Here is a 13,750-nt window from a genome sequence, read left to right as displayed (position 1 = left end):
TTCTACAGGATTTAAAATTTGAAAAACAATAATCCCAAATTTTAGATGCAATTCATATTATTATCCTTCATATTAATTCACAATTACGAATTTCAGTTACAAATAATATAAACCCTAAATTAAAGAAAAAAAAACATAAAACCCCAAATTTTATGTAACCTTAAAACTATTATTCATCCATTTTCAAATTAACTCAAAACATCACGTGATTTAGGAAATATGAAGGAATGGCTTCCATTCACTTACATGTATCGACGATCAATTTAAACCCAATCGTTTTGGTCTTCAACTTTCCTCATCTGCAACCATTTTTCAACCATTTTCTCGAGATTTTAATCACTACAACAACAAAGTGATCGATCATTAATCATGAACTGTTAATATTAACATTGTAATCGATCTGAAATCTAACACCTTATCGTACCTGATTTTTTTTTTATTTATCTTCTCTCATCTGTTTTTTCTCTTCAGATCCAGAAAATGAAGAATACGCTCGAGCCTTTTGTGTTTTTAGAGCATAAATTACACACATGGGTTAGTCACGGGTGTTAGCTGACACATCTCACTGTAAGATCTGGGCACGTGTGTTGTATTATGACACATCTCACTTCAGTGGCACATGGCAAGATCTTAGCGACAGTGGGTGTTTCTGTCATTTTCCTACATTTGAGAACTCGCACATGTGGACTTAACCAGTTTTTCCAACAGGGGCATTTTTACAACCTTTTTTAACGTTGGGCAGTTATCCAAGATTGCACCCTGAATTGGGGCATTTTCCCAAGTTTCCTTGAGAAGAAACCAACCTTTTGCGGCCAAGCTCTGGACCAAACCTTAGTTTTTGGAAAAGAATGGACAGGAGCAGAAGTAGTCGAAGCGATATTGTAAAAAGCCTTCACAGAAAACACTCCATTCTCATCCCCAAGCCAAATAAGTTGATCTTCTTCCTCTGCATCAAAGGATACAGTTTCCAGAAGAGGAATGAGTTGAGTCAGCTCATTTATTTCATTTTCATAAAGTCTTCTCCTATGCTGTAAGCCCAAATTCCAATCGAGACCTTCACCATTAGGTTGGTAAGCTGCACCGATGGACATTTGCTTATTAGTTGAAAGGTCATATAATCTGGGACACATTTTAGATAATGGACCCTGGATATGCCACTTGTCTTCCCACAACCGAATTTTGTTTCCTTTACCAATTTTGAACTGACAAAGACTAAAGAACTCTTCAGAGCAAGAGTAGATATTTCTCCAAAGACTGACCCCATGACTATCCTTTGGTTGTTTAGTTCTCCAACCTAGATCTGAAGTACCATATTTATTTCTAATCACTCTTGACAAAAGAGCCTTAGGTTCATTTCCCAGGCTCCACCTCCACTTTTGAAGAAGGGACCGATTCACATATTAAGATTTTTAATACCCAATCCGCCGACTTTAAGAGATTTACAAACATTTCTCCAACCTACCCAGCGGTGCTTCTTAATCTCCGAAGATTCGTCCCAAAGAAAGTTCCTAGGGTCAAGTGACAAAATGCCCCAAAATGGACCCCAAGGTTGTGAAAATGCCCGGACGTTAGGAAAAAGTTCAAAATGCCCCAATCCGTTACTTTATAGTAAAAAGTCAAAATGGGGCATGTTGACTAGTCAAGGGTATACGAAAATATCCAAAATACCCTTCTCTGAAGTGAACAATCAGATTGTTGAATAACCACACGTGTTTAAATCTTAGAGATTTCATTTCCCAAACAAAATGAACGGTCAGATTGTGGAATGATGACACGTGGGGAGATCTAACTATTGACACGTGAACCAATAATATATAAACACGTGGATTGCAACTGACACCTATCTATGTACCACACATGTGAACATCATGTGCACTCTAATCTTATCTTCTCACCCACATCGAGTTTCAGCCACGAAATCAATTCGTTTCAGAGAAGAGAATGGAGAGGCAGCAGAGAAGATCAGGGGCGAGAGAGATAGAGAGAGATCGAGAGCAAAGAAGATAACAAAGTTTAGATCGATAAGAGGTGAAGATAGATGAGAACTGAAGGTGGTCGTCGTCGGAGCTTTTGAACCCTAGCCAAAATCATTCAACAGGGGAAAAACAAGTAAGTTTTCTTGAAACCCTGATTGTATTTTATTTTATTTTTACTGCTTTGTTGTTTTTGAATAATCAAAATCATTGAAAGGTTATCTAATTAAAAATAGGGTTTAAAGAGAAACGAAATTAGGGTTTATAGTTTATAATTTGGAATTTTTTTAATTTTAAATCTAGGGTTTAAATATAAAGGATTAAAGGATATAATTTGGGTTTTTGTATATAATTGAGTGTTCATAGTAGAGTTAAGTTCAATTGGTCACACTTTGCTGCAATTGAATGAGTAAGCAATTGAATTAGGGTTTCTGATAAACAAATTCTGTTCAATTCAGCATTTTGATTAGTGGGGTTAGTGGGTTTGATATTTGAAAAGTAAGCAAATTAATTTATGTAACAAATTGGGACACTCTTTGAATACTCTGAAGATTTTGATAGTATATGTATCTTCGGTTAGAATTAATTTATGCATCAAAAGTAAGAAATTAATTTACTTTTTCAGTTTTTTCTTTTCATCATGAAATTGTTGACATAATTGGGTTAGAATGAGCTAAGTAAAGAGCAGTTAAGTTGAGATATGTTATCCCAATTGGATATTCTTTTCATGTTTTGGTAATAAAGTTTGAAGGTTTTTTAGGATGACGTAGTAGCTTAGCTATATATAATTTACTCTATGTTGATATCTTATCCCTGTTAACTTCTTCTAAAAACTTTGGCTGAAAAAACAAAGTCATTCCCACTGACTATAGGGTAATTGGTGACCACCATGAAATCTATCTGTAGATTTGGATAATTGCTGTTAGGTATGAATAACTTCTGAGCCTTATGAGAATTGTTGTTTGGTTAATTCACAAGATAATGTCGGAATTTGTTTACTGAAGCAGTGATTTTGATGGTGTTTGCTTTAATTATGTTCGCGTATTACTGGACTGGTTTTGTAGCTTATGAACTTGTTAGTTTTTTGAGTTTGTACTTGGCACATCAATGAATATTATTTCTTAGTTCCTGTTCGAGTCATTTAGTTCGTAAATTGATTCTCCCACCAGATTGTGTAATTTTAGCATGTGAACTTGATATAAGCTATTTCGTGGCATTTTTAAAGTGTGTATCCAGTTATACTTCACTATATACAGGATCTCTTTCCTAGAGTTTTCTATGAGGAGAATACCCTATTTGAGGTTTTATCTTTATATACTCATGTTTTGATGCACCTTATATGCACTCCATATGTTCCTTAGGCATGTTAAATATTAAAGTTAAACTCCTATTGTATGATGTTCATATTCTCTATTTTGTTTTATATTTGGACATTACATACCTATCTTGCTACTTATACATTTTTTTATATCTTAACCCAGTATTTGGAATTATAATTCTTGGTTGTAGAACCTGTGATTTGAATGCATTATGTCTTTGACTTTGATTGTCATTTTTTTTGTCCTGACATCATTTACATACCTTAATATGAGTAGTGGCACTTACGTTTGGTGAGTTTTATGATGTGGTTGTATTCATTAGTACGTCTTACTAGATTTTTAAGCAATGTTGAAGTGATGATTGCATTTTAAGCATTGGTATTTGGGGCATTAAAGTCTAACTCAGTTCAGGGTTCATTGAATGATATCACCAGTCTCTGAAATGTGGAGGGATTCATGTATTGAGAGAGTCAATTTTGTACAACATTTCAAGTTGATTATATGCCTTACTTATTCAGACATAAAACCTTACATCTTCTTTCCATGTTTATGATAGACTGTGATAACTGATTATTGTTTCATTTTTGTAAAATGTTTCAGAATGGGTAGTGAAGATCGTAATATCTGGATAACTGATATAGGTGGTCGGTTTAGGGACTTGTATTGTTTTGGTTGTAAAGCGGGTACCAGTGGAGAAGCTTTCATGATATGTAATGGCAGACATACTAGTAGTCACTTTATGTTGGCAGTTTTTTATTTATACATCTATGGTTTAAAAAGTGTGGAGACAGTGGTGGTTTTATTTGTTAATTTATCCCATTTCATTTTATAAAGTATGGAGACCGCTTGTCAATTTAAAATTATCGAAATTGACTGGGGGTTAGTCCACGAATGAGTTGGAGGGAGTTTAATGTATTTTGAATCTTGAGGATTTTGAGGGAGTGTAAGAAAGTATTGAGAGTTTGAGAGAGTTTGGTGTGTTGAGTGTAGGGAGTTTGAGAGACTCTCCTAAAATCTCTACTTTTTTGAGAGATTTGGAGTGAGGCAAAAATACACTATAAACTCCCTAGAACTCCCCAAAACTCCCCAAAAAAAACAAACTCCCTATCATTCTAATTTTTACCACTAACAGGGAGTTTAAGAGTTTCTTTCAAACTCCTCCACGACTAACGGGGTTTTCTAGGGAGTTGGGAAGACTCTTCTAAACTCTCCCACGGCTAACGGGGATTTTAAAAGACTCCCTCGAACTCCCTCACGACTAACGGGAAAAAACACAACTACACCCAACTTCCCCAACTCCCTTGAGGACTAACACCGTGTGAATTTACCTTTGGATGTTCCCAAATTATAAGAGTCATAAGAGTCCAGGTTGGGAAGAAGATGACTGTTATAACACGGTAATACTCTGCAACCGTTAAATTGAAATGATGCACACGTGTCGTAATCCTAATTAATAGGACAAGCTGGTCATTTCTAAAAAAGAAAATGATATTTCAATGAAATATACCTCTTCATCTGTCACCGTCCACTCCATTTTTCTCCACGTGTCGCAATCTCATTTACATAGGACACGCTGGTCATTTTCTAAGATATTTAGGGCAAATAGGCAAAATCCAAAACAATCACGTGCATGTCAGCCCATTTGACAGAAGGATATAAATGTAATTTATCACACGTGCGATGCACATGTGTGCCAATATTTGACTACTTAATTATGTCTAACGGACAAAATAACGTATTGGGGCATTTCAATAACAGATTGGGGCATATTGATCTTTTGCCTAACTTTCAGGGCATTTTCACAACCTTGAGATCCATTTTGGGGCATTTTGCCACTTAACCTTCTGAATAGCCTTAATAATATGAACTGGAGCCATAAATAAAGAAAAGTAGTAGATTGGAAGACTTTGCAGCACGCTTTTAATAAGAGTTAACTTACCACCCTTCGTAAGAGTTTTCCTTTTCCAAGACGCGAGTCTGGCATGGCAAATTTCAACAATCTTGTCCCATTTGGAAGCAGAATTGGTTTATCTCCTAAAGGCATACCAAGGTAATTGGCGGGAAAGCTACTACAAGAGCAGTTTAAGATTTCGGCCAATTCTCCAATGTGTTGCACATTCCCAACACCAAAAAGATTGCTTTTTGAAAAGTTCGTCTTTAGCCCAGAGGCGCATTGAAACCATAAGAGCATATACTTTAAATTTCTAACTTGAGAGGCGTCATCGTCCATGAAGACCAAGGTATCATCTGCAAATTGTAGATGACTAACTTTTACACCTGTAGAGGAATTAGAAGAAAGAAAATCACCCAATAATCCCGACTCTTCTGCTTTTTCAAACAACATAGTAAGAACTTCAGAAACAATAAAGAAAAGGAAAGGTGAGAGAGGATCATCCTGACACAAGCCTTTCTCCGATGTGAACTTACCAAAGGCTGAACCATTAATAAGGACGGAAAATGGAACTTTAGAGATGCAACCAAGAATCCACTTCTCCCATACAGTTCCAAATCCCATATTTTTCAGCACTTCCATAATAAAAGACCATTTGACATTGTCAAAGGCTTTCTCAAGGTCAATTTTACAGATAACCCCTGGAATGCCTTGTTTAATTCTAGAATCTAAACATTCATTTGCCACTAAAATACTGTCTAAAATTTGTCTTCCTCTCACAAAGGCAGACTGGTGATTCGATATTAATTTGGGAAGCATTACTGTAAGTCTTTCGGCTAGGATTTTGGAGATAGCTTTGAATACACTGTTGGTTAAGCTAATGGGCCTCAGGTCCTTAACTTCATCAACTACATCCTTCTTTGGGATAAGAGCAAGGAATGTAGATTTAACCTCCAATCAACAGCACCAGAGCGCTCAAAATCCTTCACAACCTTCATTATGTCCTGCTTCATGAAGTCCCAACATTTAAGAATGACACTTTACTTGAAAATCATCTGGCCCAGGAGCTCTAGATTGACCAAGAAGCTTAACAGCAGCAAGAACCTCTTCTTCTGATATAGGCCTTTCGAGCCAAGTAGCATCTTCAGAAGAAATAGATTTGAAGGACATATCTGATAGAGAAATATGAGTATCAGCATGTAATTCGAATCTAGCCTTGAATGGTCTAGAATGCAATTCTTGATAGGGTCATTTACACATATGTCCCAGTTTCTTAAGTTGTTTACAAAATAATCCCGTTTTTTTCAAAACTTACAAATTAATCCCGTTACAAAGATTTCCATCCAGTTACAAGTTAACTGGTGTTAACTGACATGTGGCAGATTTAGGATGACCTGAGATGCCCAATATACCCTTCAGTTAAACTTGTTTCCTCATTTCTTCAGGAGGATCTCATCGACAAACTTTGTCTTCTTCACCTGTTAAAATCCAGATAGAAAAACCATAAAATCGTAAAAATAGAGCAAGGCAAGCTAACGACACTAACACTACCATTTATTGATAACATTGAATCAAATATCCAATACTCAAAACATCCAAAAACAATATCTATGGAAGATAGCTAATATCCAAACAAAGTAAAAGCTAATCTAAAACATAACCAAATAAACAGAGCAAATGCATGAAGTTTTATAGGTCTCACTTGAAAGAAAACAAAAGACATCCTAGCCAAAACTAGTTTCAAGTAAATCTTCTTGGCTTCTTCGTTGCAGGCATAGAACCACCAGCACTTCCAGCTTGTGATGATGATTGGGATTGAAATGCCAGTCCGCCTTCTTCAGATGTAGACCCATTTCTCTTTGTATTAGAGCCAATTGCACCACCAGGACAAGTTGTCTTGTTGTGACCAGGCAGCTTGCATTTGCTGCAGCACCTGACTTTCTTCTCGGATAGGGTCTCATTATAGGCCTTCCTTCTGTTCTTCCTAGGCCGGCCCGGTTTCCTAATGAGCAATGGAGGAACAATAATTGTTCTTGGCTGTATAAGAGAATAACAAATGAAGTAAATATTGCATAATACTAAAAATGATTACTTAGCCTCCGCAAAAATTAAACATCCTAAATATCTACACTATATATGTTACTGCAGGGTCTGGAATCCGGCTTCCAAACACTAAAATCCATTAAGTAGCTAGGTACAGGGTTCATACAAGAACTGAGAAGAATTGAGTTCAGATATTTCACAGAGTACTTTGAATTCATGTATCACAATTGTACTTTTAAGTAGATACACACGGATATTTAAGGTAAACCTAATAATGTAATGTAAAAGGTTGTCTAAGTTCATAGTGCAAACATAAATCAGATCCAATTAAGGACAAGTAAACATGAATAGTTGAGAGTTAGGAAAAAACCTCATCCCAGTCCTCAGGCCCTTCCAATGGCACCATATCAGGGGAATAGGTGGTCCTATAGTTATCCACTGAGTAATATCTGGCACAATACCTATAAAAATGCACACAAGAAAAACAAACAGGTTTAACATTTCAGATATTGGTAATAAAGAAATAATCATAGATAAAATTACATGTGTTCTGCACACTTACTCAACCCAATTGGGCCTGATTTGCTGCAGAGCACAGACTGCGTGTTGACAGGGGAAACCCCTCAGCTGCCATTGGATGCAGCTGCAAGTATGTTTCTCAAGGTCAACAGTGAATATTGTATTATGTATGCTTGTGACTTCATAAAGCTTTCCAGCAACCGCTCCTTCTACCTTATATTCCCCTGTTTTCTTAAACATCTTCTTCAATAATTTTTTGGCAGTAGGAACCAAATCCCCAGAATCCCATCCAACACAAGCATTTCTTCTCTTGTAAAACAGCCCCATCACTAGCTGTCCATACATCAAAACTAGCTTGCAGATAGGTTTCTCCCTAATGTTGGTTATCATGTTATTGAAACTTTCAGAAAAGTTGTTACTCAAGTGTTCACAAGCGCTCTTGTGGTCAAAAAAGGCCCTGCACCAGCTTTTAGGATCCTCGCCCATCAAATACTGACAAGCACTAACATTCTCTGACATCATACTATCCATGTGTGCCTACAGTTGAAACATATTTAGTGTTACAAGAATTTTACTTTCTAAGAATAAAAAATGTCACTCATTTCATTTACGGACTAAAACAAACCTGAAAGTGTTTAGGCTTATAAGCTCTAGCAGCATTCCAAAATAGTGTGTGTACTTTAGATCCCTTGTAGTGCATTTTGAAGTTTGCATACATGTGCCTGCCATGAATATAGAACATACTTTATGTATTTTGTAACAATAAAATGATCAGGTTGGAGGTTAGTTTGTAACCTGAAGCAGAACCTATGTGGTGAAGTAGGGAACAACTTTTGGACAGCGTCTCTCAAACCCTTCTGTCTATCAGATATGAAGTTGATTGGCTCAACGGGATGATCAGCCAATCTATGCTTGAGATTATTCAAGAACAAGAACCAGTTCTCCGCACACTCGTTTCTACAAACCATGATACCCAAAGGAACCAATCCATTCTGCCCATCAAGAGCAGTGGCAGATAGTAGACAACCACCATACTTTCCCTTCAGGTGACAACCATCCAGCCCAACCACATTTCTACAACCATTTATAAAACCCCTCATTGGGGCATCAAAAGATATAGTCACAGATTCAAATCGATTGTCTCTGCACGAAGAAACAAGGAAAGTTTTAAAACTAGAACTCAAACTAATCAATTTTACGAACAATTAAAGAAATAATATTACCTTCCGTAAGTGAAAGTAGCAATTGATCCGGGATTAGTCCTTTTGATCATTTCACACAGACTTGGTATGAGTCTAAAACTCTCATCAAAGCTTCCGTTTATCCTCTCCAACACATTGTTTCTAGCCTTCCATGCAACGTGATACGGGATCAAGGTGTTGTGGCTTGTCCAAAACTCGGCAGCAATCTCAGAAGGTTTAGGTACATTCTTTACATGTGACTCCCTTAGCTTGTTAATCACATGTTGAGCTACAAATTCTGGATTTGCACATGAATTCCTCCCATAAGGATCCCCAATACAAGTGTGGTGCAAGTGAAAATCTCTTATGCTCCAAGTCGCCTCACCAGGGATCCTCCTTGCAGATATATACCACGGACATAGAATGGGCTCTCCAAAGCCTTTACACACAGCCTTGATTCTAATATTATCACTCTTACTAAACCTGCATTCTGTCCTAGTAGATACACAGTATTTTCTGAGATGTCTCTTAAAAGCGGTCTTGTCTGGAAATTCCATCCCCTCATCAATTCTGTCATCAACTACAACTTGTATTTCATTTTCTGGTTCAGGGAATAACTCATTATCCACTGAATCAGCAGCAACAAGGAAATCTTCAAAATCACTGTCATCAAACCAATGTTGCCCATTATCAACCACTCTAACTTCATGATTAGGTAATGGCCTACCAACCATTTCAGGACCATAATGATCTTCCGATCCATTAGCAATTTCCTTCCCTTTACCATTTTCAATCTCAAAATCAATCAGTGGTTCCTTAACTTCTTTGAAAACTTCAAGTCATGACAATCAACAAGGAAAAAGTAATTAACACATTGGGTATCATTATATCATTGTAAAAACCAATTTTAAAAGAGAAACCAACACTACCTTCAACTTCATCATCCGTCTCCAACAACCGGTCATAATGATCATCTACATGTTCAGAGGCATATACAAATACACATTAATATCAAATTGTAAACATAACATAATCGATGAATTCTAAAATTTCAAAATATGAACATTACCTTCATCGTCTTCCTCACTATCCTTACCAGCACTGCTTTTCATACTAAAATTGTGTAAAAACTCCTTCCAATCAGCATCATCTTCACCCTCACTGTATATGAGTGGTTGGCTCCATGGTTGGTCTTCCGGGTGACAATCATCTGCATTAAGATTCTGAAGGTGCAACACTGATTCCTTAGTCGCATTGACAGCTTCTTCAACAACATCTACTTTATTCGCGGCTGATTTCCAGAATTCAGTACCTAGTGAATCATCATCTAGATTCACAATTACCTGACTGCTAGCCTGTGTCGGCTCCTCAACATGGTTCTCAAAATCCAGAACCATCTTAGTTAAACTAACACCAACCGTCCTCTTAGCTTTTTCAATCAGCCTTGGGCTTTTCCTGGGAGATAAAGTTGCCGTTGGACCTTTATGAGGTGTTGAATCCCTGTTACATAATAGAAGATTATTATCACTAAAATATATTCATCATATGCTACAAAAAAAAACCTAGTTTATGGCATGGTTTACCACAACAAAATATGATCCCTTACACAATAGGGGCTAACTATCAACTAATAGAGAAAACATCATCTTTCACTAGCATAATAAGACAAATCACCTGTCATTTTCTTTGTCCTGTCTCCAAGTATTTGCAACCATATGTCCAGAATTAGGTCTCATGTAACTGCAAGAGAACAAAAATAATAAGTCACTAGTATTCAAAATAAGTTATAACAGATTTGCACTAGAAAATTCACACACAAAATGCCAAAGAACTCTCATAAACGGATACATACATGATCAGTAGACTTTCTAAAATCTCTGTGTGCATCAGCCAATTATTTCAAGACACACAACAAAAAGAAAAGATTCGATTCAGGAACTCATTAATCAAGTGACAGATATCCCTTCCTCTATAAGCATACGAATCTCGGAATATAACTTCTCAATCAAAATCATTTCTTTGAACCTTTCCGAAAATAAGACGATTCTTTAAAGAGTATTTTGGACCAAACTACTAAAACCACAGTACACATACAACAAACAGGATATGCACATGGCACTCATAGAAGTGTAACCAGAATTCTCTTATATCAATGTAAGATTTCAACTCTTATGACTCTTATATACAAACATAATTGACTGTATGAAATTGAATTTCTTTTTTCTATGAAAAACCAATTCATTAAACGACAACCCTTGCAAGAGGATCATCTTATCTGTATACATGCTTTTTTGGAGAATGGAAAAATGAGGGTTATCACACCATTTACAAAAGAAGTAGATAATTTTTTTTTTATCAAGCACAACTTCTAGACATGATCACATTTCTGCATCCTCTGAATTTTAGTTTTAATTCAAAATCTCATACTAAGCCACAGAGGCATATTATCCATACAAAACCACCAAAGTACCATTAATAGACCAATTCAGTAACAAAATTCATGTAATGTTCATCAACAGAACACTTATCATTCCATAAACTACTGTAAAGATCTAATTGTGATTATCCCTAAATCGAAAACCCTAATTTTGAAGTCGATTTGAAAAGCCTTAAATTGAAAAAATTGAAAACCCTAATTTGAACCAGTAAGAAATCCCTAAATCGAAAACCAAAAATTCATAATAACAAAGATGAAAAGCATAGTTAGCTAATGAAAATATACCTTTTAGTATATGCAGCAGAGTTCTTGTTCAGTAACTCTTCATCAACCATTATCTCCTTCCCCATTTCTTCAAAATACAGAAATCACTCGCCTAAAATTACTTAGGTTTTCTCAATAAACTTCACTCTTATCAACTGGTTTACAGATAGAAACAAACTTAGACCTTGATTCTTTATATACCCATAGAGTAACAAAATACTGAGAAAAACCCTAACTAATTTCTGGTGTGAAATATCTTGATAAGGATACATTAGATGCAGTTGTTTGGGATATATCCTAAATTCATGCACGTAATCTTCCCAAACCATATCTTTCTCACCACTCTCCCGCCATCTTCTCTAACAACGAAATCTACATCTGATACTAACCTATTCGATGGAGTTGAAACGAAGAAGAAAGGCTATATGCGTCTTTTCCCATTACAAGATATTAACACTTGGACTAACACGTGGATTTTCAATTGACAGCTCAACTAGGTCCCACTTATCAAACAATTTTGGCTGTTTACTTTAAACGGCAGGATAGTTTTAATAGTGTAGAAAAAAACGGGGCAAGAATGTGTATCGGCCCATATCTTTGGGATAGAAATGACTAATTCCCTTCTTGATAACCAGTGAGATATGTGCCTAACGTATGCATTAGGTACAAAATAGCTCGAGGTATAGATATATGAGTCGAATCATATCTCGAATCAGACGTAAAAATGAACAAACACTCCGAGTCAGATCCAAGCGAACATGGCATCCAATTGCTCGGCTGACGTAGGGTTTAAAGGATTCTCGCAATCTTATTGCCAGCTAATACTGGTTGCATTGGGTACAGTTTTCTGCGCGCCATATATCATCTTCGGATTGCTTATGGTTAGAATTATTTCTCAATTCTCTCTAGTTAAAATTTTATAAACCTTGTCAAGAATGAGAACCCCATTTGCTAGTAATTTGATAATCCTGCACCGTGTGTTTTCTTCAAAGTTCGGTTAGAATATACTATATGAACTTATTCGTATAAATTTTGCTGTTGAATACGGTTGATCATTGCACGTGATGGAAATGGAAGGAACCCGCTAGCTGAAGGTGATGTATACCTTGAAACACATGCAAATAAAGACTAGAGAGGCTATGGCCCAGAGTATCTCACTTACTAGTCCAGACTCCACGATTTCCAGATGCCTTAAGTAGGCTTTTCAACTAGTTGATATCGATATCGATAAGTTAAGTAACCACCTTAACTTCAAGTGATCGCGCACACACACAGGTAATATAGTTTAGTCGATAGGCATTTGGCATTCCAAATGTCATTGACTGTAGAAGGCTGCACTTTGGCGATTCAATTGAGAACTAAAGTAAAACAAAAAAAGATGTATTTTTGTAAGGTTTCAGAATAAGTGTTACAGTTTATTAGGAGAAGACTACATAATAAATTAATAGTGAACCTATTGTTGTCAAACCATGATTCTGCATGCAACAATGATGGAAGAATGAAAAGAAATCTTAAAACGTCCGGACAAACAAATAAATCAGAAACTGAGCATGGACCAGACAGCCAGACTTGATGGACCCTTGAGCAGATGCGTTTAAGTAAAGACTTTAAAATGTATCTAGCTCCAATTCCCCACTGAACCAAATAAAACGCCAGGAAAAAACTAATACGAACAAGTGCAACGGCTAAGAGAAAGATATCTGCAGCGCAGCAACTGAATCGACCAGATGACTGAAATTTACTTCTTAACCTTGGCTGATAAAAAAAATTCTACAACTGTTATTTAGAGTCTTGATACTTTACTGCATGCACACCTTTGATTCACAATAGAGTACAAGTTCTACGACTGAATTTTCATCCGTATCACCAAATATTATCATATTAAACATTCATATTACGGATTAATCCGAATGTTCTTCTTCTTTGTCGTTTAGATTTAAGTGAAACTAAACTTTCAAAATAATTCACTACCCCCGAGTAGTACATAGAAATACCACGCATTTCTAATTTTGTAGCGCTTTCATGTTTTGGGTCATACAAAACTAGTGTACTATCACCATCCAAGAACAAAATCTATCCATTCTTAAACGACCACATAAGCTTGACAGACCAGTCATATTTCA

At 36.2% G+C, this 13,750-nt stretch overlaps 1 protein-coding gene and 1 long non-coding RNA gene across 2 annotated transcripts; one reads left to right on the top strand and one right to left on the bottom strand.

The window, feature by feature from the left end:
- The first annotated feature begins 1,904 nt into the window (after positions 1 to 1,904).
- On the top strand, positions 1,905 to 4,223 carry LOC113333973. The gene is made up of 2 exons (XR_003352481.1): positions 1,905 to 2,109; positions 3,893 to 4,223. It is a non-coding gene; the product is annotated as an uncharacterized LOC113333973 (long non-coding RNA).
- A 2,700-nt stretch (positions 4,224 to 6,923) lies between these two features.
- LOC113334064 lies at positions 6,924 to 11,713 on the bottom strand. Its single transcript, XM_026580409.1, has 10 exons — positions 11,649 to 11,713; positions 10,601 to 10,666; positions 9,996 to 10,426; positions 9,856 to 9,900; positions 8,969 to 9,758; positions 8,541 to 8,888; positions 8,371 to 8,467; positions 7,789 to 8,282; positions 7,597 to 7,687; positions 6,924 to 7,220 (listed from the first exon to the last, which is right to left on the bottom strand). Exons 1-10 carry the CDS (start codon positions 11,711 to 11,713, stop codon positions 6,924 to 6,926), a joined length of 2,724 nt encoding a protein of 907 aa, XP_026436194.1.
- Between the last annotated feature and the right edge of the window lie 2,037 nt (positions 11,714 to 13,750).

This window comes from Papaver somniferum, unplaced genomic scaffold (assembly GCF_003573695.1).
Source record: "Papaver somniferum cultivar HN1 unplaced genomic scaffold, ASM357369v1 unplaced-scaffold_135, whole genome shotgun sequence".
NCBI classification, from domain to species: domain Eukaryota; kingdom Viridiplantae; phylum Streptophyta; class Magnoliopsida; order Ranunculales; family Papaveraceae; genus Papaver; species Papaver somniferum.
This window is presented reverse-complemented; position numbering and strand designations above follow the sequence as displayed.

What these genes read in the sequence shown, in the direction of transcription:
- LOC113334064 (XM_026580409.1), bottom strand. Translation starts at nt 11,713, where the DNA reads ATGGGGAAGGAGATAATGGTTGATGAAGAGTTACTGAACAAGAACTCT. An exon ending in CAGGACAAAGAAAATGACAG is followed by an intron (nt 10,427 to 10,600) that starts GTGATTTGTCTT and finishes ATTATGTAACAG; the next exon opens with GGATTCAACACCTCATAAAG. An exon ending in GGCCTGAGGACTGGGATGAG is followed by an intron (nt 7,221 to 7,596) that starts GTTTTTTCCTAA and finishes TCTCTTATACAG; the next exon opens with CCAAGAACAATTATTGTTCC.